The sequence below is a fragment of the Peromyscus californicus genome, unplaced genomic scaffold (genome assembly GCF_007827085.1).
Source record: "Peromyscus californicus insignis strain IS unplaced genomic scaffold, ASM782708v3 Scaffold_23__1_contigs__length_62951481, whole genome shotgun sequence".
Classification (NCBI taxonomy): Eukaryota; Metazoa; Chordata; class Mammalia; order Rodentia; family Cricetidae; genus Peromyscus; species Peromyscus californicus.
Window position 1 is genome coordinate 38,766,616 of NW_026294534.1, and position 25,183 is coordinate 38,791,798.

Here is a 25,183-nt window from a genome sequence, read left to right on the forward strand (position 1 = left end):
TGAGCCAATGTGTGGGTGCTAGGAACTGGACCTATGTCCCCTACAAGAACAGCCAGTGGTCTTAACCACTGAGCCGGCTCTCCAGCCCCTACCTTATCTTTTGAGACACTGGAGTCATTGAACCTGGAACTTAGGGATTGGCTAGACTGTCTGCTCAGCTAGTCCCCAGGAGCCAGCCAGCCACCCTTGCACCAGGAATAGACACTTGTAGCCATGCTTGGCTTTTTGATTCTTTTTTTTTTTTTGGTTTTTCAAGATAAGGTTTCTCTGTGTAGCTTTGCGCCTTTCCTGGATCTCGCTCTGTAGACCAGGCTGGCCTCGAACTCACAAAGATCCGCCTGCCTCTGCCTCCGGAGTGCTGGGATTAAAGGCATGCACCACCACCGCCCGGCTGGCTTTTTGATTCTTTAAATGCAGGTCTATGGGTCCAAAGTCAGGTCCTCGTGCATACAAAACAGACACTTTACTGACTTAGTCATCTCCTCAGGCCCCTACGTGGGTGTTCTTCATGTGCTCTCCCAAACGACACTAAGGTCTCAGAAGGCGGGCACTGGCTCTCCCTCTCTCCTCTATACAAACTTCTTGCTGGTGTCACTAGAAGGGTGATAAAGGAACTGTGAAAAGCCACAGAAATCTCGTAGCGAGGCAGCAGCTTCCGCCCGTCAGTTGAGGGCAGCTCGAGGTGACAAGGTCCTCCACACCCAGGGAATTATGAACATGGTCCTTTTCCTGAGCTTGGCTCTCTAAGCCCCTCCTCAGTCCTGCCCTTCTGGCTTCCTCAGCGAGACAGGGGCTCATAAAGAGCCCCCTGTATCCATCCTGTTTCTCTTCATCGCCCTTCAGGCTGCCCTAGCAACACATCAGGCCATCATCTCTTTCTGTCTCCATCTCAGCACCTGGGGAGAGAGAGACTGCTTCTCCCGAACTCACAGCTTTGCACCCAGGAAAGCATTCACGCCATCGATACAGTGAATCAGTCTCCTTTCCACTGAAAAATAAAAATAAATGGCGCTCACGTGCCCTGCCCATTTGTTTTAAATAATCTTCAGATGCCTTAGCAAAAAAACATATAAGTAAGCCAGGCACATTGATGATTCCCGGGTGAGCCCTTGAATTTGTGTGAAGCAGCAAAGGTCTGTCAGCTACAGGAAGTCACAGCTCATGGAATGCCAATGCTGTGGGTGGGAGTATTAAAGGGGTACAAGAAGGGAGAGCCATTATTTTCTCTTTTGGTCTGATCGACGCAGATAAGCTCTGTTACCACTAGAGGGAGACCTCTGCCACTGCGGCGGGGATCCCTGCTATAGCCAGACCCTGGCAGCAGAAACCCAGGTTGGAAGGATACCTAGGATGACTAACCGGGAATTCATGGGAGTTTAGTGTCTTTGGAGACCAAAGTTTGAGTTCACCCCTGAACTCATGAGAAACCCACAGTAGGATGGGAAAGAGGAAAGTGTAAGGCAAGGCAGCAAGAAGCTTTCTTTGGTTGCGTCGGAACAAAGGGTCTGCTGTTGACAATGAACTCCATGATGAAACTGTGAATTCTCCTTCCTAGGGTGTTGCTGGCCACCACCTGCTCTACCGCTGCGGAGATGTGGCTTACAGAAGCAGGCTCTTACTTACCAAGGTTCAAGGACAGCTGGATCGGAGCAACTAGCAAACACAAGCATATACAGGAGGAAGCGAGGATGAGGGGTAAAGAACAGGACAAGGAGACGGAGTGCGATGGTACAGAAAACACGCATTACCAAGAGCAGCCAGGCCCTGCTGGGCTGCGTCTTCTCGGGGAGCAGAGGACCTGGCGCTCATTGGAGTCCCTCCGCCTCGTACTGCACCATAGTGACCACAGACACCCAAGGCAACTGCTATGCACTTACTGGGTATGCCAAGTGCCTTGACTTCCAGAGGACTCCGAAAACCAGTATATTACACAGACCTATCAGGTCAGTGGCAGACGGGCTGTGCAGGAGAAGTCAGCTAACCACACTGCCTATTCCCCATGTGGCACAAACCCCACGGCTGCTTCTCACTAACTATTATCATTATTTTATGTAAGTACTACATAGCTCCTGCTTCTGCTGAGTCCCAGCCTGCCACTAGAAATCTGACAGTCATGATGTGTGTGCAGACACAGTATAAAAGTCACCCATGAACAAACCATCCCGAATAAAAAAGACAAGCAGGATGCCATGCACCCCTGTAAATGTGGAGAGGATGAAGATGCTCCCTGTCTCCCGGCAACAAAGCTAAAGGAGGACCAGAGGCTACGGAGGAGAAGAGAGACACTTAGCAGGTCAGAGGAACATGAATCCTGAGGAGTCTCCACAACCTGGTCCTATAATCAAAGATTCAACCAACCATGGAAAACCCTGAGTTTGTACCGATCACATATGGACTTGACCTGGTCATGTTCCCTAAGCTACATAGTATTACAACTGTTTCCATAACATTTCCATTGTCAGGATTTCTAAGTAATCTAGAAAGTGTCCAAAGCTTATGACAGGACATGTGTATGTTTTCTGTTAACACTACACACGTTGTACAGGGGAATTATGGCTTGGGTAGAAGGGAGGGGTCCTGAAACCAACCCCTTGGGACAGCAAGGGAACAGTACGTGGTATTTAGTAAGTGTCGTGAAACGTAGAATGCACTGGCATTTTACACGGGGAGCCCACAAAGGCTACCCGCTTCATTACATTCACTAATGAGTCTCTGCTGGAAATTTAAATGATACGAAAGCAGAGAGGGGAACTCACCCTTTTCTTCTCGTCACTCACTCTTGTGCCTGTGAGTGCTTGTGACCGGGGTCCTCCCTCACACCCAAAACTAACCCTCCACCAGCACTAGACAGAGAGAGCAGAGGAAGGTGGGCCAGAAGTGGAAAGGAGGCCACAGGGAGAATTTGGTTGAATACATGCAGTCTGCAGAGGATTTGCCTTGGGATACCTGCTCATGTTCCCTAAAATGAGGATGCTGCGGCCACATGGAGCATCTCCCCCAAATGGTCACACTCAAAACATGCACATGCTAAGACCTAATCAGGAATGGCAGGATTTTCCCTTCCCGCCCCACCGTTCCCATACTTTCAAAATAGTTTAACGTTTAAAACTCAGACATTTACTGAGAAATAGGGATTAGAAGGTAAGAGGCAAAGAATGAAATAAAGAAAGGAAACTGGGCTCTGGACGGGTGTTTGAACTTATATGTGAGACACATGTGGAGTCACTCAGGGCAGGCACGGCTCCTCTTGTGCTGCTGGGCTGTGATGCACACTGGTTCTGAAGGGCCAGTTTGTCGCCAAACAAGCACGCAGTCACAGCAGCCAGCAAGATCTATCTGGGCACGGGGCTCTGCTGCAGGTGTGTTCACACCCACGGGACACATGTGCCCTCCGATTAACACTCCTGCCCATCTGCTTGCGGCCCTGGATGTTTTAGAATAAAGAACTCCCACCTTCCCACAGAAAAGTCAGGAAACTGCTCAGAATGATTGCCTCTGCTTCAGAAGCGGGTTTCAACTGACACGTCACATATAAGGAACATCTTGTGACTGATTAAGATATCAAAGAGAGCAAGCTGTCTTTTCCTTTCCTTTTGAAATTAAAAGCAATAAACACGACTTCTTGTCAGTATTGAAAGCGAGCCTAGGAAGGCTCATTTGCTGTATGAACAGTCTAGATCCTCTTCCTCAGAGGGCAACAGTTTATAGCTATTGTTATCAGACTTGCTCCATGATGTGCTGCATTCCTGATTTTATGTCAACGTTCCTTAGTTACTCGAGGTCTGTCGTGAGCACTTTCACATCCCTAATAGACACAGAGGAACTGCTACTCCGGGGTACAGGAGGGGGAGCTGTATTGCTCTGCGAAAAGGAAATTGTTTCGCGCTGTTTCTGAGTCCACTAACAGCAGAAGTTGCTTAAGATATCCAGACCTAGATATGTCACCATAAGACATAAGCACAGGTTCAAGTCACCCTGTTCCCAGAAAAAAACCAAACCAAACCAGACCTCTCGGCCAGAGCCCTGCTCGGCACGCCCCGCGTGGACATCAGCTCCTCCTCCAGCCGCTGGCGCTCGGCTTCCAGGCGTTCCAGCTCGTCCTGCGTGCGTCTCTGTGGGGTGATGAACTGCAGCTCTTTCAAGAGCTCTTCCTTTTCATTAATCAGCATCAGCTTCTCCTTCTCGATGTCCAGGGCCCCGGGCCAGGCCTCGCTGTCCAACTTTGACAGTTCAATTTTCAAGTTAGCCATGCTAAAAGACACAGAAGGCACACGCGTTTAGGCCTCCCAGGAAATGGGAATCCAAGTCCAGGCTACGTCTGGGTGCAACTGCAATCTACATCTTCCCAGAGAGCAAGCCACACACTCCAGGTCACGTGAACAGAAGCATCTAAAGTAGGGTACCACAGGCAGGTATCCCCGATGTGTGTGGGGTAACGGGAAGGCTAGTCAGGGTGCCCCAAAATGCCACCATTGTAGTTAGAGTCCTCTGGGTAAAGCTTCCATCCCCCCAGTCAAATGATACTTCCAGAGCTGGGTAGAAACTGAGGCAGTAGCAGATTACAGAAGGAAGAGATGAGAAAGGAGAGGAACCTTGGTCAACTCATATTAAGGCAAAATCAATTCATTAAGGTTTCACATCACCAAGGACAATGGGCAGGGCCTTGCCTCCTCCCACCCCACTTTTCTCAAACCTCACACTGGGAAATCTCCCCTCCACTGGGGCCTTTGCAGGGTAAGCATTAATTATTGAGTAATCTTGTACCATCGCAGGCGCTACTGCTTCTGACCTATGCTCCTATCTGGTTATGTGGCTGCACTGGAGCAGGCACGGTGGACCTTAACCAGCAAAGCAAAGGTGGCTGGTGTGGCAACCACAGAGACACGGGTGAAGAAGAGGGAAAAGTAGCTCGCTCGGTAAAGCCTCAGGTGTCACGGTTTTGCCTGACCGGGGACTTCCCTCTGTCTAGAGTCCAGGTATAGATGGTCAAATCTACAGAACTCCCAATTCGGCACAAACGTCCGGTCTCCTGGATGAAATGACTTGCCCAGCAGCACTGTGAGGACAATCAGGACTTCCCACAAGATGAAAGCAGATGGCGCAAGACCCAGATAAACTATGGGCAAACTGGTACTGACACAGGGAACCCATATCCTGGCATGCACCGGTGGATGGCTGCTTTGGCTACTGCGGCAGCACATACCACATAAGAAAGAGTCAGCAAAAGGGCTGCGTCTCTCCTATTTCAAAGGAAGAAACTATTATGAAAAAACAGCTCAGAACAAGGATGTGAATGAAGTAGGTCTACACCCTGTGCTTAAGTTTCTTACTGTGGTTTTTTAAAAAGCAAAAGCTATCTCAGATTGACACACACCAGCGTGCTGCTTTTCCTCCTCCTGTCTGGACTTACGAGAGAGAGAACATCAGCTATTCTTCAGCTTTAACTACAAAACAATCAATAACTGTCTCCACACACTGGAAAATTAATCATCAAATTGCTAAATAAGCATATTATTAGCTTCGTTGAGCATATAAAACAAAAACAGGTTAAGGGAAGAATAACTCACCCCTTGTTCCCTCGTTAAGAATTGAGGAGGAAAATGCATTTTCAACATATGCAAAATCCCCTGAGAGTCACCTTGAACCTAAAACCAAGCCCAAATAACACACCAGGGCAGCCAGATGGCAAAGAGGCAGGAGTCTAAGTTTTGATGTGACCAAAGTAGCCAGCTGAGCTGGGGGTAGCAGCAGATACAGGGAAGAGGTATCCGTTTATTACTTTAGGGCACACGAGTAGACATTGGATTTTGTTTTGGAATGGGCACTCAGATCTGGCAGGTAGAATGGGGAGGGACTTCCAGGAACTAGGAAGGGAAATGTCACCTAAGCTCTAGAGGTAACTAACTGTCACAGTTGGTCACTATCGAGGGAAAGCTCAAGGTGACCCAAAGGCAGCAAGGTGAAGTTGGTGAGAAGCCCTGTTGTGAGCCCTGGTCCTCTTTAACTCTGAGTTACGGTCATTAGCCTGCAGGAAACCAGGCATGAATCTTGGGCTTTGTCCACGGCAGAACCAAGAAGTTCTGGCTGTTACAGGGTTGGATTGCTTGCAGCAAGAGGACCCTGGAACAATCCACCCAGGAAGTCACATCACTGGGCACACCAAAGATCAACCCTTAAAACCTACTGAAGGCAAGCTCCAGTTCTGTTCCTGGAAAGGAGGTAACATAATTTAAAAAGCTTTCCTACCCCCAAGACATTTAAAATCTATTGGGGGAAGTGAAAGACATTAAAATGAGCTGAGTTAAATGTTGCTGAGAACGACCAACGGACTTACTCACAGTCATCTGGTTAATCATTGGTGGAATGAAGCTTACGTTTCTCTTCAGTAAATTGAAGACTCAAGTACTATTTGAACACTGGCTAACACACAGGAAAACATTGTAGTAATATCCACCTCACTTTGTTATAGCCAGATAATCTCTAAGACCTACGGTCAATTACTTTAAAATCTGATCGTCTCTAGCAATAATGGATACATTTGAATGTCCGAGGGTCCTCCTTATGGTAGGAGCCACAACACTCTGGGAGGGCCTCATGGTCTGAGAGGGAACAAGACAAATTTCTTGGTCTCCTGTATGCTGACAATACAGTTTCTCTTAATGTCTCCTAAATAATGTGAAACAACGGCATTTTTAAGCTCTTAAAAGAAAAAAAATGAAATTGATAGTATCAGAATGGCCATCACCCTCAGAATGAGGTGTGATACAATAAGGAAGTAATTTGAGTATCCACCTGCTATATTAGGACCATGTGGTCTCTTGTGCTGTACCCAGGAATTAAAAAGAGGTGAACACCAGAGCTTCTAAGGTAACGGAGAGATCCTTTCCTCCTTCCCTGACCTGTCATAGAAGAGACACACAGCACCTTCTAGGTAGCAGTAGGGAGCCTTCGGGACAAAAGGCCACTCAGAGGTAAGTCCCCAGCAAAGGTGTAAGGCTGGCCCACTGCATGGGGTTTCAGGCTAGGAAGCAACCATCTCACTTTCAACTGGATGTATTATACAAGCTCAAAAGTTTTTTCCACAGAAGGGAAGGGGAAACTTTTATCCCCATACTTCTCATTAAAGTCTCCCTATAGTGGTCCGTGCCTTTAATCCCAGCACCTGGAAGGCAGAGGCAGGCAGATCTCTGTGAGTATGAGGCCAGCCTGGTCTACAGAGCGAGTTCCAGGACAGTCAGTGTTACATGGAGCAACACTGTCTCAAAAGACCAATAAACAAATAAAATAAAATTCTCTTCATTTTTCAGCTTTGAAGGGAGGAGAGAGAGCTGGAAGATGGGAAGTAACCTTTGCAGGTCAGAGCAGCAAGGTCAGGCTTGGGGAGAACTGGGGGGTGAGGGTGGGAGGGGGGGCACATGAGTCACCACAACAGCAAATATTAATTCGGAGAAAGAGACCATCCTTGGAACCCATCGACCACAGCCAGACAGCCCCGGCCCTCACCTTCTCTTGGCGTCTTCATACTGGAGACTCAGCCTGACCTTTTCAGCTAAATTTGATCTGCTCCGTACCCCAATCTAGTAAAAACAGAAGGAAAAAAGTCAATTAACTCTGCTAATGAATGAAGTAAACTGCTTTTGTTTCTGGGAAGCCCAAGTAATTGAAAAGCTGGAGAAAATGGCTGTGAAATGGGGAAGCGTCCGTTAAAAGGACTTACTCAGCAGGGGGAAGGCGTCTTTCATCCCAGCTCATCTGTTTGCCCAAGACTTTAACACCACTTTCCCCACAGATTCAATCCAAGACAAAAATATCAGGGAAATGGGTCTGGTATCTGAGAGTTCATGAAGGGTATATAGGTCAATGAAATTTATGAAATGGAACTGATTTCTTTGCCAAAATTTCCATTATTTAACTCATAACTACACGAAATGTAAATGAAGTCACCTCAGGAATTAATTTTTCAAACAGGTAAGACCTACTGTCAGCGTGCATCTGCTCCCTTTTCACAGCACACGCACCTAAGAGGCATAAATCTAACCGGGACCTAACAAAACTAAATACTTGGGATGGCTTCTCTCGAGGGAGGGGGGAAATAGTGATATACAGGTCACAGGAAACAGTTTCAAACATAAGCTATAATTCACAAATACTCAACTTCAAATTTATAAAAACAATTTCTTTTTCACAAACAAAACCAAAAACTCATGCACATGCGTGTGTGTGTGTGTGTGTGTGTGTGTGTGTGTGTGTGTGTGTGTGTGTGTGTGTCTGTGTGTGTGTGTGTGTCTGTGTGTGTCTGTGTGTCTGTGTGAGTATGCTGTGAGTGGGTGTCCGGGGCAGCCAGGTCTGGCTGTCAGATCTCCTCGAGCTGGAGTCATAGATTGTGACTGGGAGGCTCTGGCAGAGCAAGAGACACTCTTGAAGGCTGAGCCATCCTCCAGTCCCTTCGTGTTAGCTTTAAGAAGCACTTTCCTGCCGGGCGGTGGTGGCACATGCCTTTAATCCCAGCACTCGGGAGGCAGAGCCAGGCGGATCTCTGTGAGTTCGAGGCCAACCTGGGCTACCAAGTGAGTTCCAGGAGAGGCACAAAGCTACACAGAGAAACCCTGTCTCGAAAAACCAAAAAAAAAAAAAAAAAAAAAAGAAGCACTTTCCTGTTCCTTATGCCCTTTGAATGTTCATGTGAAGTGACTCTAATTCACAAGGCTGTAAACTGAGTCAGGGAGAAGTTAAACTGGGTTGTAGTCTAGCTTTTCAGTAGCATCCATAAAGAAATGCAGCCAGAGAAAGTTCCTACTGTGTGCCCTTGGCACTTTGACAGAAAAGACGAGGCTGTGGTTTTTCAAATGAATCTGGAGGATGAGATACCGAATGATTACTCTCCAGCTCCTGTTCCAGTCCCCCGACCCCCATCCCCTGTCACCACCAACCCCACACCCCCCTCCCCCTGCACTCCTACCCTCCCTCACCACACCACCCCTGCGGAGGACAGTACTGGGGCAGCAGATGCCTTCTGGCTACTTACATCTCCAGAAATGCTTGTCTGTGACCCAGCATCAAGGGTCTGTCTGGACAGGGAGAGGTGAGAGTTCCCAGGACTAGATCTCAGGTCTGGCTCGGAACTGTCCATGTTCTGATCCAAATGAAAGCGCTCCTGCAGCTTAGCAAGACTCTGCCAAGAAACACACAGCACCTCCTAAGACTAATGCACAGGAGGGCGGTCCCTTTCCATAGCATCACGAAATGGAAGGAGCCGTGCCGATGAAAACCATGACGTTATCTGTATATTTTGCACAAGTCTGTGATTCTAGAAGTGTGTGAGAGCATATTCAGCAGGTGGCCTCCCTTCTCCTGTGGACACTAGGATCTAGCTTTGTATTGATTTAGTATATGTGTATTTTGTATGTGTCTCTGCATGTGAGAGCCACATGTGTGCAGGCGCCCATGGAGGACACAAGAGGGTGTCCGATCTGGAGCGGGGCTTACAGGCAGTTGGGGACCACCTGACAGAAGAGGGTGTCTGATCTGGAACTGGGTTATAGGAAGTTGGGGACCACCCAACAGAAGAGGGTGTCCGATCTGGAGCGGGGGTTACAGGCAGTTGGGGACCACCTGACAGAAGAGGGTGTCTGATCTGGAACTGGGTTATAGGAAGTTGGGGACCACCCAACAGAAGAGGGTGTCCGATCTGGAGCGGGGGTTACAGGCAGTTGGGGACCCCCTGGGATGGTGCTGGAGATGGAGCTCAGGTCCTCTGCAAGAGCGGCAAGAATTCAATCACTGAGTCGTCTCTCCAGTCTTTAGCCTTGACTCTATAGTATGTGCAATTCTTACTTTTAAGCAATTTATTAAGCCAACTTTCTTCCAATGGGAATCTGCTGTAGTTTGAATATGGGGTATGCATTCCCTAAAAGCTGGTGTGGAAGATTCTCAGTGTAACAATGCTTAGAAGTAGCAGAGCCTGTAAGAGGAGGGTCAATACAATGGTACTATAGTTATGAAAAGACCCTGCTTCATTCCCAAGAAAGCACGTTGTTATAAAAGTGCAGGTTTAGTCTCCGAGTGGCTCTGGCTTCCTGTCTTGCCATCCATCTCTTTAAGGGGCAGCCTGTCACTGCGACACCAGCCACAGGAGGACTTTGCTACAGACTGACAAACGGGGCCAGTCTTGGGCTTTCAGCCTCTGACACTGAGTTAAACAAGACTCTTTCCCTGACTTAGGCCTTCTACTACAGCAGCAGAGAGCAGAACGCTACAGAACTGCTCACTTAACAGAAATGATGGACCCATGGACTATTTATAATGCGATCTCTCACTTTAGATCTAGAGTAAAGATTACCATTCACAACTTCACACCTAGGCAAGACCCAATACTCAGTTTACATTAATACTTGTGGTGGTTTGAAAGAAAATGGCCCCCAAAGGGAGTGGCACCATTAGGAGACGTGTCCTTGTTGGAGTAGGTGCGGTCTTGTTGGAGGAAGTGTGTCACTGTGGAGGTGGGCTCTGAGGTCTCATGTATGCTCAAGATACCACCCAGTGTCTCAGACCACTTGCTGTTGCCTTCCTATCAAGATACAGGACTCAGCTCCAGCACCATGCCTGCCTGCATACTGCCGTGCTGAACCATGATGATAATGGACTGAACCTCTGAAAATAGAACCACCGCAAATAAATGTTTTCCTTTCTAAGAGTTGCCATGGTCATGGTGTCTCTTCACAGCAGTAGAAACCCTAACTAAGACAAAACTATAGATTAGGAAACTGAGACCCAGAAGCTGTCACGGGATAGACCTGGCCTCCTTTGAGTCCATCGACCTGAGCCTGCACGGCGCTGCCTGTGGCGGTGATACCTGGTTTAGGAAAGTGGGTAATCAAAAGCGAACGTGCCTTTGCCTTTTGAGAATCCTATAGCAGCACTAAGTAAAGAACAAACAACACACCCCTATGACTGGTAACCGAAGGGCCGGATTTAACCTGGTGTTCAGAATTTCCATGCTAAGAGAACAGCTGTGAGAGGCTATGAACCTGGTGTGCACATCTGCAGCCCTGGCTACGGCAAGGAGGAGGGGAGGGTCCAGTCCTACCTGGGTGATAGGAGGTCGTCATGTTAGAGGAAGGGAGGCAGGGAGGGGCCGGGGAGGGGGCGGGGAGGGAAGGAAGGAAGGATATACCAGACATGTAATATTTAATTTTCACCTTTCACAGGAACAGACATACACTATATGCACACATATGTGCCTGTAATACAACTCACACAGACACATCAAGTTATGTATTGTAGAAAGGAGCAAAGGAACATTTCAGTGAATGCGAGCAAGTCTTTTCTATTTTTCTCTCTGTAAATGGAAAGATGAGTCATTTTTTTTTCTTAGCTGTGATGATGACATAGTTAACCAGTTTGGTAGCTTGTGACTAATACGTTTCAATGAAATGGAAGATACTGTAAAATAAAGTGAGAGCATATTATCAGCACGAAGAGAAGGAATATTGCTGTGGAATTGGTTCTGAGTGGCTGTGTGCTTATCTTTAGGTGTACATAATTGTGTTATTGGGTTTTTATGTAAAATATTTGTTACTGTGCTCAAATAGGTTTGAAAGTCATAGCCAATATCTGATTTCCCTTCTAGTTCTATTGTTGAGCTCAGCAACTACTAATTAATTATTCCTTGTACTTTCGTAGCTAAAAGAATTCACTCTGACCTGTGGATGGGACCAAAGTTTACAGAAGAATCAAAAGGGATCCTAACCTGACCAATCACAGGCTCCAATGCAGAAGTGTTCCAGGTTCCAATGACAGAACTACTATGCGACTTCAGAAGTCACCAATTTAATTAGCAGGACAATTGTGGGACAATGGTAAAATATGTGGGTAAAGTTCTGCATGTGTTATACACGTGCTTAAGGCTAGCTAAGCTGGTACCTCTATCTTATGCTTACTGGCTCTGTGAGCTTTAGTAACGTATTGGGTTGCCTAGGCTATAACTCATCTAAAAAGAGGGCCATACTAACTACCTCAACATCAGCAAGGATTAAGGGAACTACATGTGAGTGAGCAGGGCCCTCGGGAGGCAACTTGGCACAAGCCACAGTTCCAAGGATCTGCCTTTATCACTAGTGTCTTTTCCATCAGATCACTTCTTGCAAGTTATTTTAAAATCCCCCAAATGAAAGATCCCATGGACATGAGACTACCGTGTTCAGCTAACATCTGGAAACCAACATGCTGAATGTCACATTTAAATGGGGAGGTTTGGTTAAGCACCCAAGTATCATTGCTGGCTCCAACACTAGTCAAAGACCCAGACTGAAGCCTGACTAGATGGTGATGAACTCCTAATCCCCTCCCCGCTTTTAATTATGAGGTAGAGGAAAAGGGACAGAAGGAGATGTCTCAAGACGATCCATGGCCCTGATGGGTGCAGATATTCAGAATGCTCATTATCCAGCTGCTGTTTTGGTTTTCCTCTGTACGAGGATGGACCTGAGGAGTTAAGATCTGTAGGCTGAAAACTGTACAGTGAGAACAAAGAGATCAACTAGCAGCTTTCCTGGAGGTAACTATGGCTGTCCCCTGGCTGGGTCAACCTCCTCCAGCCCAAGAGATATACCCACTTCCTGCTGATGACGGTGACACACTCCCATGTACCCTGGGTAAGGGTCGCTGGTAGGGGGAAGTCTGATAATCTAGGTCCCACATGAAGTTTCCAAGGGGCTTAGGGGTGTGCCAAAATGTTAAGCTCTCCATCTGGATTCCAGGTTCCATCTCCCCCGACTCCACTCAGTCTAAAAGGACATCTGAGTCCTGCCTTCACAAGGGACACCACAAGCTGAGAACCAACTCATTCTGCGTGTGTTCCTCAGAGTCTGTAACCATCCACGGTGGGCATGATCAGTATGAGTAGGGAGAGCTTCCCGGGCCCCCAGCAGATGGACACAGAAGCCCCACGACATACCTGCATCAGATCTTGCTTTTCTTTCTCTCCTGAGCTGATGGCTTTTCTGATGGACTTCAGTTCCGTCAGGATGGCTTTGGCTTCACTGAGTTCATACCCGCTCTGGCCTCCAGACATCTTTTCATCAATTCTATTAAAAGAGGAGGAGACGAAGGAAAAGAAATTTAAATAAACAAATAAATAAATAAGTGCAGAGGAGCCGCTGGTTTCGGGGTCCCTTCCTCGGCAGATGACTTTGCATCATTGCTCTCCCAGGACCCCACATGGACTGAGTGCCTCTCCCTTCTCCTCAGGTTAGACGTCTCCACCCACTACATCCTATCTTACCCCTTCCCAACCACTTTCAGGCACAAACCCATGTTCGGCTGCTCCTGATGCTGGCTGAAGCCAGTCTTCACCACACTCAGCCTTGTCTGTAAGCCAAGAGAGAGCGCTGGCAGAGGCCAACACTGCTGATGCAGCCGCAGACGCTGAAGTTCACAGCCGTGACGCCCCAGCAACACCTGGCAGAGTGTGGGCAGCACGGGCAGCGTGGCGAGTCTTTAGTAAGTGCCTGACAAACGCTTATCTGTGCTAGAGAATCGCTTATGATATTTGGATTATGTGGCTTCTTCTGTCAAATATCTAAAAGGTACTTATTAAAGCTATGAACTGAGATGAAATTTCTTGCCTTGCTGAATGAATTCGAATTTAGGAAGAAGACAGATGGCAGATGTGCCCCTCTGCCAGTGTGTATTGAGTAAACAGCTCTTCAGTGGGTCAATCTGTCCCGGGTCCCCACGGATGTACTTATTTTACATCATTATTACTGTAGGTAGTGGACTTGGAGACTCGTTGTTTTTGAAGGACTCAATCAAATTTTCTACTTTTTTAAAGAAAACTGTTGGGTCTTCTGTCCATGATCAGCACCCTGTTCTCTTCAGTTATGGTCCCTCCAGGGTTCCTTATGGCTACGACTTGGGTTTTACTTACAGATGATGCCTCTGCCCCACCAGCCTTCAGCTCCACACAGTTTCTCAGACCAGCTTTAGGACTTATCTACAGACCCTCCAGAGAAATGGCAGACACTAAATCAGAGGAAATGGACTCAGAGCTCATCTGGTTTAAGCCATTTAATAATTAATACGCACTTTCAATGTGAAAGGTGCATCTGAATAGAACACAATGCCATCTTAATCACGATGCCAAACAAAGTTAACTCAAACAAGTACAGCGTGTAGATAATGCATCTCCCCAAGTACTATTTTAGTGAATATTTTATGCTACTGAATAAGCAATTAAGCCTTTAAAAGCCTAGCAAAATAAACTTGATTATAAGTCATTTGATAACTAAGTACAGGCAATAGGGTCACAGAATTACTTGCACGCACACACACACACACACACACACACACACACACACACACACACACACACAGCGTTTAGGGTAGGAAGGGGCCTTGGGGGTCCCGTTGTTTTTCTAAATGAAGAACTGGGACCAAGCTTATGCAAATTTAACTCTTCAACCACATAAAACAGCAAGTAGGGTGGCTATCCCAAAGTTCCAGACCCTGGCTGAGGAATCTTATGACCACTAATCTAGAATGTTTCATGAAAACACATCGTGAATATTGCTCCGGTTCACTTCTCTGGGAAGGGAATCCATGGATGCAACCTCCGGCTCCTCGAAGAACTATATCCACCAGCTTACTACAGGTGAAGGCTCACTCACTAAAGAAATGCCACTTCCGACGGCTGTCTTAGCATTTTCAAGCACGGCACTTATAAATGAAAAGCGAGCCAACAAACACCGGAATTTCACAAAGAAGCTTACATGAAACAGAAACTGTGTCAAAGGGAATCTCCAAAGCCCGATGATTTCTCCCCCCGTGTGAAAACCCTCAGCATGCAAGGGTAAAACATGCCCTTCATGCAGAAACACACTGTGCCAGGCTAGAATGCAGCTCACACTTCACAGAGTTGTACATTCTGATGGCGATTTCTCGACTACCTTCCTGTGTTCGGGGCCCTCCATCAGGCCTCCCTGCTTTACCCAAATGTTCATTTCCATGTTTGGTTCCATGCTTTCACTTTCTCCACCTTTCACTTCCCGCTTCCCTGCCTCTTTCGACCTGACTATAAAAATATGATGTGGTTTGGTGGCTTACTCACTTCCGGGTGGCTCTCGTCAGAATGCCATAGGCTTAACCACCTTCTACTCTTAAAATGAAGAGCCACGCGGTTAGTTTTCTGTGTTTGAATGAAAAGAAGCTTTATTTTTCTCTAATTTTTTTTTTTAAACTTTAAAACGTTTACTCTATATCTGAAAGAGATTTTCACCTGCACATCTGGAAAATGTGCCTGGGAGCCAGAGTTTCGTGGGAACCATACCTGCTTTGGATTTGCTAAGTACGGCTATCACTTCCCACCTGGGGAGGCAGCAGAGGGGTGTTCCTGGTATCCTCCCAGACACAGGCCACACCACTGTTAGGCCGCAGTCAAATTTGAGGGCATAAACCGAAGGAACAGACAGAAAGGTATTTGTTCACCCAGCATAAAACTGTTGTGCCAAGTAAAATGAAATCTCAAGGATAAATCACATCATAATTCAAGATTCAGCAAAAATATCCCTGTCTATGGTGAAGAAGTGAAATGTTCCAGGAACCTGTCACAGCCACAGCAAAGAAACAGTCTTCCATGGAGTTAGCCATGAGGTTTGTTTTTAAAGTCTGGTCTCTGGTCCCAGCAGCTATCTATCGGTCAGTGTTTTAGTGGGAGGGGACAAGAGCGGAGGAAAAGGCTTTGCTCTGTCTACACCTAAGAGCAACAGGAGCGGTCTCTGTCCTTAGATAGTGAATCTTTCTGTTCTCGGTTCATTCCGAGAGGAAGCCGGATTTCTACACAGATGTCCGCTGTTTTCCCACGGAATGTCACTGACACAGTCTTAGACATGCCTTAGATTCCCGTGAAAAGGGTTTGCAAGCAAACTGCTTTGAGACAATAGAGTACTGTCACATCAACACAACAAAAAACATCAAGTTTGGCTAACCTTTAACCTGGGGTGGTGACACGGCTTACCATTTCATGTGTCTTAAAATGCCTACCATATGGCTAAAAATTTTATGGCACTCTTTAAAAGTGTGTCTGATCCCCTCTTGCCCACAAAGCCCTGCTTTATGCTGATACACAATTACTAAATAACACATCTAGGTCATTCTAGCCTGCAGCCAGCTGAGGTCGCTGCAAGTCTAAACTGGAGACTTCCTGAGAGACCATCAAATACTCCTGGCAATGGAGCCCTAGAGCAGGTATCTTCAGACATCCTCAGGTATCAGTCAGGTTTGAGAAGCACTCGGGTGAATGGACCTACAAGGGTGTCAGTGCCCCGAATCTATGAGGCAAGACGACTGAATCATAACAACAAACGTCTGAGAAAACAGTCATGTGTCTGACGGCCGGGCAAGAGTAGGTGGGTGGGCATCACAAGATACAAGTCACCACTCAGCACAAAGAACAATCAGCTCATGTCAGGCCAGCGACATTCATGAGCCTTAATGGGGGTAATGCCTTGGATGGCACCAGATTTCCTAAGAACAGAAGGCAGACCAGGATTTCATAGGCAAAAGGAACGGAGCCGGGTACTTCCCAGAGAGGTGGTTCCCGTGTTAGCCTGGCATTGCTAACACTCTGCTGAGGAAGCTGCTGGGAAGAACGTGAAACCTATCCGAACATGAACCTGGCCAGGAAAATCCCTAGAACACTGCCCCGTAGCTGATGGCACCCAGCCCTGCCCAGGCAGAAGAACACACAAAGCGCCTGAATGCTGGTACAGGACAGCTTTGGCGCTCTCTGTGGTCATACGGTTATGAAAAGCACAGGCTTCTTCCTCTCCAGGAGATATCGGTGCACTGGGGACTGTGGGAGACAATGTCTCAGATGAGCACAGCACCGTCTGGTCAGCATTAGCCCCATCAGTAGAGAACAGGGGCTTCTATAGGCTGGGAACGGCGGCGGCGTGGGTTCTCCCAGAACTGGCCACTTTTTCTTATCTACGTTTCCCCTTAATCTGGCCCATCTTAACTCTACCCCAGGGGCCGGCCAGCATTTAGAACCAGAGTGCAGCAAAAAAAAAAAAAAAAAAAAAAAAAAAAACCAGAGGGAATGTGGCAAATGAGGAGCGGCAGGCTCCTCTACAGAAACTAACTTGCCCTGACTCTCTAGAGATGGGTCAAGCTGGACTCCACATGGTCTCCGGGACAGACCGAAAGGTGGACAGAGTCCCAGGGAGAGCTCAGAGCGTCTCCTGTCCAGTCCACCCAGTCCAGCCATCAAGGCAGACCCATACCACAATCTGAGGCCGGCAGTGGTCCAGGACACCAAGTGAAAATTTTCACTTTGGTTTCTTGGGCTCATCTTCAATGATTAAGAAAAAGTTGAGACCTTTTCAAAGTGTATAGATTTTTTTTTCCCAGTATTTTTTTAAGTTGATTGCTTTTGGACTTTTGGCACACAGCTTTAAGCCTTTTACTTTCTATGTTTCTTTGAGAAGTCTCTTATGTAATTGGTATATCTATTTTTTTTTTATTAGGGAGCTTTGAATTGCTGTAAAGTCAATTTTAGTATTTTAATACTCACTGTTGTAGTGTTTCAAAGCCTTGCTCTTTATAGAGAAGTTCTTGCTTCATCTGGGAGAGTTCTCTCTTCAGCTTTTTAACCTTTCATGAGAAATCAGTGTGACCATTAGTGTTTATATAAATAATTAGTAACAGCACATTATTTCAGAAGATCATACATGAATAAGCTAAGAAACATTTTACTACTTCTCCATCACATAAATTCTAGGGGAGGTCTATGAGTTTATTAAATTTATATTTAAATTATCAGTGATGTCACCGTCACGTAGTTACCATTGTGAAGAGCTGGACACCATCCCGCTCTTTGCTTTGTGGCCCAGCCAGTCAGGGTCACATTAGAACCTGTAACCATGCATCTCTAACCTACCCTGGACTTCTTCCCTTCCTTCACTGGGCTCCGGTTGGCCAGGCACGCCCTGGTTTCTCACATGTGCCCACTGACACACGCCTCAGGGGTTATCCCTTTGCCCGAGGCTCTGCCCAAGCCTCTCAAGGCTGACTCCTCCCACGTGTCTCTTTGAGTTAGTTCCCACGTCACCTTCTCTATTCATTTTCTTCATCCTGAAAGTACTTATTGACTTTCCACTATGGCCCGGTGTGGGCCTGAAGCATGGACAGACAGACACAACCTCCTACTCCTCCCACCCTCGTGGTCCTTACTGAATCCCAGAGTCGGGTACTGTAGAAATACAGTCACCCGGTGAAACGAACCTTTCCAGACATTGGAGGTTCTGTGCAGGAAGGTTCAGTGTATCATGAAATATAAGGTGTGTGTGGGGCCCAAGTCAGTGTGAGGGACTGGACCGAGGCCGTCTGAGGTGTGAAGTGGGGGAGTGAGAGAGCACTCACTTGGTAGGAAGGGAAGAGTCTCAGAGTAGGACAAGCGCCCAAATCCTACAGCCAGGGAGGACTTCACTCTCGGGACCTTCACTCTTGTGACCCTCCTGTGGCTGGGTCACAAAGGAAGAGGACGCTTGGGGCTACAAAGGAAGGTCTGAGATAGTCTTGGAGCCATGTTGAAGATGAATAAGACGCAAAGAGCACTGAGAATTGTCTTGGTTAGGTTTCTGTCCACTCCCAGATGGCTTCCCACAAGTCATGTTCTTGATTAATGACTGACATGGGAGGGTCAGTGCCACCCGTGGGAAGGTAGTCCTAGGTGGTAGGAGAAATCGGGCTGAGCGAGCCGGGATGAGTGGGGAGAGCAGGACAGGAAGAAGCTGTCTTCCTCTATGGTCTCTGCTTCAGTTCTTGCCTGGGATTCCCTGCCCTGACTTCCTTCAGCGATGGACTGTGAAATGGAAGTGTAAGGCAAAGAAGTCCTTTCTCCCCCGAGTTGCTTTTGGTTATTGTGTTTTATCACCCCAATAGGAAGCACATTAAATAACACAAGAATCAGGGAGGGATTTGAAAGCAAGACCTGCTTTATGAGTTTAAAGGACACTTTGGGGGCTGTATGGTAGGTGCTTCAGAGTAGAGCTCAGAAGAGGCAGAAATCCAGGGGACTGAGTGACAGACTCAGTGTCCTGGTGAGGGAGACAGGTAGCAAAGACCCCTTTCAAGTACCCGGCCTGGCACCCAGGGGGGACGAAAGGACGAAACCTGGGGAAACTTGATGGTCAAGTGGAACATAAGGACTCGACGTTCAGAAAAGCATCTAGATGAGAGAAAGCAGACAGACCCTCGGAGACGTCTGAGAATATATGAGATCACCCCGACAGCAAAAGCCTCAGATGCCTTCATGATCCAGAAATCCCAGAGAAAAGACAAAATAAACTGGAAGAGTGTCAGGCAGAGTAGTAGGAGGGAGAGCACGGTGGTGTGAGAGACAGGCCAGAGAAAAAGGAGGAGCTGTGGAAGTCACGTCTGTGTGGAAAAGCAGAGTACCTGGACTAAAGTAGCTGTCCAGTATTTGATGTATTGGAGTTCCATCTGACGATTCACTTTGTGTCCACTTCTATTTTACCAGGGAAAATAATACAAGTGATTATATGTCAAGGCTCAATTTGTAACTTCAAAGAGAAGTGAGGCCGGTGCTATTAGAAACCAGAGAAGAGGGAGCTGACTTGGGTGAGGGCTGCCTGGTGGAGATGGAGGGGGCTGGACTGGGGTGGGAGACGCAGAAGAGTCGGAAAGTCATTCACTATTAGCATGTCAAATGAACCACGGGTAATCAATAGCTCATTCCCTGTGTACTTGTGGAGCCGACAGCATTTTCCGTACTTTTTGTTAAAAAGACAATAACCCTTCTATTTAAAACAAAAAAGGAAGTTTATCAAAAAGTCAATAGCAACTCCGAGAGATGGGCTGAAACCCTTTACCTTTGAAAAGAGAGTCGGTAAGAACTGTTATTGAGACCATGTAGAACTGCTAAATTAAACCAATCAGTATCTCCCACTGACAAAAAGTAGTATTGTACTTAGAATCATTTGGGATAGAATGGCAGGTCAATTTAAATGTTTCAAATATTCCATATCTCAGGGATATCAGCACTCCTCACATTCACTGCAGTAACACTCAGGAGGTGAAAACACTAAATGTCCAACAACAAATAAAAAGAGGAAACATCTAGACACCCACAATATGAAACAGTATTCAGGCTCACAAAGAAGTCAGAAGATTCTGCAATATATATGTGTTAACATGGATGGGCCTTGAGGACTTTGCATTAAAAGAAGCCACCCAAAGAAGAATAAATAGTACACGATTCTACTTAGGTGAAGTACTCAAATTAGTCAGCCTCACAGGAGGGAGAGCAGCTTCCAGGGGGCAGAGGGAGGGCCCAGGGAGCTGCTGCTCAAAGGCTGATACATTTCCACTTATACTGTGCACAGGGCACCACATCAACATTTCAGCACTGCACACTCAACACCTGTTAGAGCTCATGCTAAATGTTCCTATCACACGTAATAAAAACTGAAATTTTGCCGGGCGGTGGTGGCGCACGCCTTTAATCCCAGCACTTGGGAGGCAGAGCCAGGCAGATCTCTGTGAGTTCAAGGCCAGCCTGGGCTACCAGGTGAGTTCCAGGAGAGGCGCAAAGCTACACAGAGAAACCCTGTCTCGAAAAACCAAAAAAAAAAAAAAAAAAAAAAACCTGAAATTTAAAAAATCTAAAAGTAACCTCTGACCCCTGGATGTTATTGTGCACTGGATGACAGCGACAGAGGACGCCAACCTGAGCTGTCTTTATGTTCACATTGTTTAGCTTTCCTAACATCCAATGTAAGCACAAACCTTCCTATTGTAGGGAGTCTGGTACACTACCTGAATGATTCTCATTTCCCAAATATCAATTTCAAAATAAAATGGGTTATTTCTTTTTTTTTTTTCTTTTTTTTTTTTTTTTTGGTTTTTCGAGACAGGGTTTCTCTGTGTAGCTTTGCGCCTTTTCTGGAACTCACTTGGTAGCCCAGGCTGGCCTCGAACTCACAGAGATCCGCCTGGCTCTGCCTCCCAAGTGCTGGGATTAAAGGCGTGCGCCACCACCGCCCGGCGGGTTATTTCTTAATAATGAAACAATTCACTCCCATTATAACGACAAACGAGAATACAACTGATTTCCAGGCAGACATTCTTTCTAATTCTTCTTTGGTTTTGAGTAGGGACTTCCGTTATAGCTCACTCACCTTTCTCCACTAGCTATAGGAAGACCGTGGTTTTGTTTCTGTGTCCCACTCCAAGCCACCCACAAGTGCAGGGCACAAAATGTAAAAACCCGAGTTTGGAGCACAGCCGGAGGACTAAGGCGGCCTTCGTCTGCACACCTAGCACACTCTCCATGAAGAAATAACGGGCAGCTCTATTATTCCAGGCATCATGCTAATCACACCCATCTTCAAGTCTCACAATCACGTATGATATGGACAGAGTTCCAGTTCTTACTATATAGGTGAGGGGTATGGGACCCGAACACAAAACAGCGGGGACCTCGCAGGGACCAGGGTGGAATTACAGCAGAGTGGCCTGTATGAAACCTATGACCCTTCCTTCCGCCTTAGAAGTGTCCATACTCCCTGGCCAAGAACGGAAGACATGGACAGCCCAGAAGCCCAGGGCTGGAGCTTTCTCTACGCCTGAACTTCCTGCAGCGATAACCACCACCTAATTTTATGTATCAGTTTCCCCGGAATCAAATCTCACAACCCAGAGTACGAAGTGAGAGGCGAGAGACCCAGGACTGGCACATTCCCCGCATTCGCTACTGACTAAGCTAAAGAAACTGACATTTTAAATTGATTTCAAAGTTATTTCTGAAAACGAGGAAGACACTGTGATCAAATGTGTGTGACTGGAAGCCACAGCACTTCTCCTCACTCCGCACAGTCCTAGTGCACTGTTTTATTTCAAAAGCAGGAGAAAGGAGAGAATGACAAGAAATAAAAGTAAATCCGAGACCTGTAAGCCTCGGAAAGATCAGGAGACAGGCAGGTTTCCCAGGCTCGCCCCTGAGGCGAACCCGGCAGCATTAAAGCTATAATGAGCAAAATGGTATTTTACTAATGAGTACCTTCCCCTTTTGCGGGCTCTCCATTGTCTTGCGGGGAGCTCCTCTATAAGACAGGAAAGGGCAACTGTCAACCCGCTCCTTCTGGAAATTTCTCTTGACTACTACTCCTACCCTGCGCCAAGTCTGCACCACCCAGCTCATCAACTCCAGATGGTCAGAAGACCAAAGTCATCGCTTCTAAACTTAAAAAAAAGAAAGAAAGAAATCAGAACCCCAGATGCTGCGAGGGCCATTTGTGATGGCTAATTAACGGATTTTTATCATAAGAAACAAGAGGGTTGAATGAAATATTTTTAAACTCCAATAAAAATTTTTAGAAAGCCAACGAGAAAAAGCACATTAACATCTATGAAATATACTGTCTGAAGATAAAAATAATAGAATAATGTAAAAATTCTCTACAAACACATAAAATTAAGCAGCAAGTTATCAGATAACAATTCCACTCCAAGCAAATATCCAGAGAAATGAAAATGTACACATGCCTCACAGACGTGGACACAACTTTGACTCAGTCACTGACTGAGCATGCTCCTCAACACTAGGAAGGGCTGTTGTCTTGACATGTGCTACCACCACACAGAGGGACCTGCAGACATTACAGAGACAAAGACGCCAATAAAGGAGACCGAGTATTGGAGATGACTGTCTCAGTCCGGGTTCTACTGCTGTGAAAAGACACATGACCATAGCAACTCTTACAGACGAAAGCGTTTAAACTGGGGGCTTGCTAACCGTTTCAGAGGTTTAGTCCGTTAGCATCATGGCAGAGAGCATGGTGGCGTGGCATAAGGCAGGCATGGAGCTGGGTGTTGCTGAAAGATCTACACTTGATCTGTAGGCATCGAGAAGAACTGGGCTTGGCATGGGCTTTGGAAACCTCAAAGGCCACCCTCCATGACTCACCTCCTCCTCCAAGGCCACACCCCCAATCCTTCTCACACAGTGCCATTCCCTTATGACTAAGCATTCAAATGTATGAGCCTATGGGGCCATTCTTACTCACACCACCACATTGACATTTGTGTGAAACAGTCACATCACACAAGTCTGGGGAGGGAGAGAGAAACGGTTAAAGTCTGGGACTCGGGTGATTGGAGAAGAGAGGTGTGTGGAATGAGGAGTCACTGTTAATGGGGACACGTTTCTTTTCAGGGGGTTCAGAAAAACAAATACTACATGTTCTGGCCCCTCAACAGAACCTAGCTTTTTTTTTCTTTTTCTTTTTCTTTTCTTTTTTTTTTTTTTTGGTTTTTCGAGACAGGGTTTCTCTGTGTAGTTTTGGTGCCCGTCCTGGAACTCACTCTGTAGCCCAGGCTGGCCTCGAACTCAGAGATCCGCCTGCCTCTGCCTCCCGAGCACTGGGATTAAAGGCGTGCGCCGCTGCCGCTGCCACGGCTGCCACACCCGGCCCAGAGCTTAGCTTTTAATGTGTACCTAAGTGAGGGGCTATATGTCATGAAACTAGAAAGGGAACTATGAGAGGGAAAATGTAACAGAATATAAATGATATAGAACCAGACAAAAGGATCAGATGGTACAGGGAAGGGATAAGAAAAGAAGGGGGGTGGGGGCAACAGAAACAAACTATGCTTCAAATTGCCATAACAGAACTCAATGCTTTGCTTATTAAAAATAATATTTAATTAAAAATGAGAAAAGGAATAGAAACGGGGCACATTATAGAAACATAAAAGATAATTAGACTGCTCTCCCTTATCCATAAAAGGAGTCTAATCTTTCCTATAATTGTATTGTAATCTAGGTGTGGTGGTGCATGCCCTTACTCCTAGGATCAGGAAGCAGAAGCAGGTGGATCTCTCTCTATGAACTCAGGGCCAGCCTGGTCTACACGGCAAGTTCCAGTTCAGCCAGTGATACACAGTGAAACACTGTTTCAAAAAAGGAAAAACACTAAAGTTTTTACATGTACTTGCATTTATCCTCTGGGAATTTATACAGGCATGCAATGTATTTCCAGCATATTCCCTCCCTAATCCCAATGAAGTGGTTTTTCATCTAAGACAATTCCCTTTAGTCTGCTTTAAATTTTCTTTTCCTGTTCTGGCTGGTTGGTTGACCATCTAAACTGATCATTTACAAATGTATTTGTTCCCCTGCCGATACTGTCTATTTACACATATATATACATATGTGTGTGTGTGTGTGTGTGTGTGTGTGTGTGTGTGTGTGTGTCTAACATAGGAAGACACTATATTCTTTCCTAGAGATGTCACCTGCATTTAACAGTGTAAAACGCTCCGATCACAGTAGAAACCAGAGTGTTTGAGAGCCAGGAGAGGCTGGTGACTTATATGAGTGAGAAGAATCTACAAATCTCTCAACAACACAACGTCAAGGAAGGGATTCATTTGCATGTATTATTTAGCCTGCAGTACAGAGTCCTTCAAAATTAGGCAAAGAGGTCAAAATCATTAGAGAAAAACAGAAATAAAACATCGTTAAACCCATGGAATGATTGTTATATCTTTTCAAGGCCTGACACTGATTTTTTGAGGAGGAAAAAAAGGGCACAAAGGTGCTATGAAATTACCTTGAAGTTACTAGCAGGGTATGAGTATAGATCTTATACAGGACAGTCTTCTCTCGATTTCTCTTTTGGTTTCCTTTTTCTTAGCCATATAATTCTTAATTTCATTCAAAACCACTAAGAAAGTTGTACTGTATTCTTTAGCCAAACACCAACTATTAATAAACAAATCGATCTAAACGTTTGAAGACTAAAGCATCTAATGCAAATGCTGGGTTTACAAAATAGTGCTGGTCGCTCCCGCATCTCGGAAGTAAGATCAGGAACATCTGGAACTCAGAATGTAAGATGGGGGTGTGTGTGTCTCTCTGTGTGTCTGTGTGTCTGTGATGATCTAAGAGGATTGCCTAGGCTGGCTCTGGAGCCCAACCAGCCTGGGATCATAGGCATGTACCACTTTAAACTAAAGTTTACACAAAACACAAATGCAAAGATCTTTTGTATGTAGTGAAAAGTCAATCCTTATTTGTACTAATTCATATTATATGGCATATTTTTTATTTCAAGCACATTGATATGACTTTTATTATATTATTTAGAACACTGCTTAAAGC

General features: G+C 46.2%; 1 protein-coding gene across 2 annotated transcripts in view; it reads right to left on the minus strand.

Annotated features, from left to right (window-relative positions):
- Wwc2 (WW and C2 domain containing 2) overlaps positions 1–25,183 on the minus strand; it is a 180,961-nt gene that overhangs the window by 58,217 nt on the left and 97,561 nt on the right. For both annotated transcript variants that reach the window (XM_052752268.1, XM_052752269.1), the window contains exons 5-9: positions 17,570–17,649; positions 12,956–13,085; positions 9,026–9,172; positions 7,504–7,577; positions 4,009–4,251 (exon numbers count right to left, since the gene is read on the minus strand). In XM_052752268.1, the coding sequence (XP_052608228.1) occupies positions 4,009–4,251; positions 7,504–7,577; positions 9,026–9,172; positions 12,956–13,085; positions 17,570–17,649 (674 nt within the window). The remainder of the gene's footprint in view (positions 1–4,008; positions 4,252–7,503; positions 7,578–9,025; positions 9,173–12,955; positions 13,086–17,569; positions 17,650–25,183) is intronic.